The sequence below is a fragment of the Calidris pugnax genome, unplaced genomic scaffold, assembly GCF_001431845.1.
Source record: "Calidris pugnax isolate Ruff unplaced genomic scaffold, ASM143184v1 scaffold98, whole genome shotgun sequence".
Lineage (NCBI taxonomy): Eukaryota > Metazoa > Chordata > Aves > Charadriiformes > Scolopacidae > Calidris > Calidris pugnax.
This window is the reverse complement of record NW_015090829.1, coordinates 1,273,281-1,274,509: the sequence shown is the minus strand read 5'-3', so window position 1 is coordinate 1,274,509 and position 1,229 is coordinate 1,273,281. Positions and strand designations below refer to the sequence as shown.

The 1,229-nt window shown below is 67.9% G+C and overlaps 1 protein-coding gene across 1 annotated transcript in view; it reads right to left on the bottom strand.

The window, feature by feature from the left end:
- The window catches only part of LOC106887196 (vacuolar protein sorting-associated protein 51 homolog), a 7,616-nt gene that overhangs the window by 6,275 nt on the left and 112 nt on the right, over positions 1 to 1,229 (bottom strand). The window contains 3 exon segments of the mRNA XM_014940625.1: positions 54 to 200; positions 295 to 424; positions 1,124 to 1,229. The exon segment at positions 1,124 to 1,229 is cut by the window's right edge and continues 11 nt beyond it. Coding sequence (XP_014796111.1) covers positions 54 to 200; positions 295 to 424; positions 1,124 to 1,229 — 383 coding nt within the window.

Genomic DNA, 1,229 nt, shown 5'->3' with positions numbered 1-1,229 from the left:
ACCCCCCCCACCCTCAAAGGGATGTGCCCTCTGGGGTCACCCCCTCCCTGTACCGGCAAGCTGGGCGCCGCGGCGGTGCCGGTCCTGCAGCGCGGCGCTGACGCGGGCGCTGGAGGTGCTGATGGCGGCCATGTTGGCAGCCAAATCGTCCATCTCTGCCTCCATGCGCCGGAAGTCGACCTTCATCTTTCGGATGGTGTCTGGGGAGGAGGAACCACAAGCCTGGGTCCTGCGGCTGCCTGGGACCCCCCCAGTCCCCCTCGGACACCGGGGTCCCCCCCGCTGGGTGCTCACCGGTGGCGGAAATGAACTTGTTGTAGTTCTCGTAGAGCAGCGTCTGCATGTCGCTGTCGAGGGCGCGGATCTCCCGCCCCAGCGCGGCCTCGCGGGCCAACAACTGCCCCAGGGGGCACTCGCTGCGCACCTGTGGGGGGGCAACACTGCCACAACTGCCTCCTCATAGGGCCCACCACCCCTCCATTCCGCAAATGTATCCTCTGGAGCATCCAGTGCACCCCCCAGGGTCCTCAGCTGCCCCTCTGGGTCCCGACCTGCCCTCCACGGCCCTCCTGGGATCCTCATTTGCCCCCTGAACTCCTAACTGCCCCCCCCAGAATCGCCAACTGCCCCTCTCAGAGCCCTAAATACCATCTAAGGAGCCCTAACTGCCCCTCAAGCCCCCGAATGCCCCCCTGGGTCCCTCCTGAGATCTGCAAATATCCCCCAAAACCCTCCTTCTGCCCCTCAGGGCCTCCTGGGATCCTCGACCAACCCCCAGGAGCCCTAACTGCCCCCCCAAGGAGTGCTAATTGCCGCCAGGGCCTCCCCAGCTGCTCCAGAGGGCCCAACACCGTCCCCACAGGGACACACACAGTACCCTAAAGTGTCCCTACGGAAGAAGATCTCTAGGGTCCCCACAGAGCCCCTCTCCGGGCCCCCTCAGGGCGCTGGGGGTGGCCTGAGGGTCCTCGGTGGCCCCATGGAGCGCCCTGCCCGGGTCCCGGGGGATCTCTGTGGGGGGTCCCCGGGGCTCCCTGCCGGGGGTGGGGTACGTGCCGGCGGGGTCCCCACCACGACCCGGGGGGAGGGAGGGGGAGGAGGTCACTGCGGGGTCAAAGGTCACCTTAGTGAGGAAAACTTCCGGGTCGAAGTGGGGACCGTTGATGTCGGCGGGGTCCGGGGTCGCCTCCGCCGCCTCTGCCGCGGACGGGCCGTAGTACCGCTGGAGC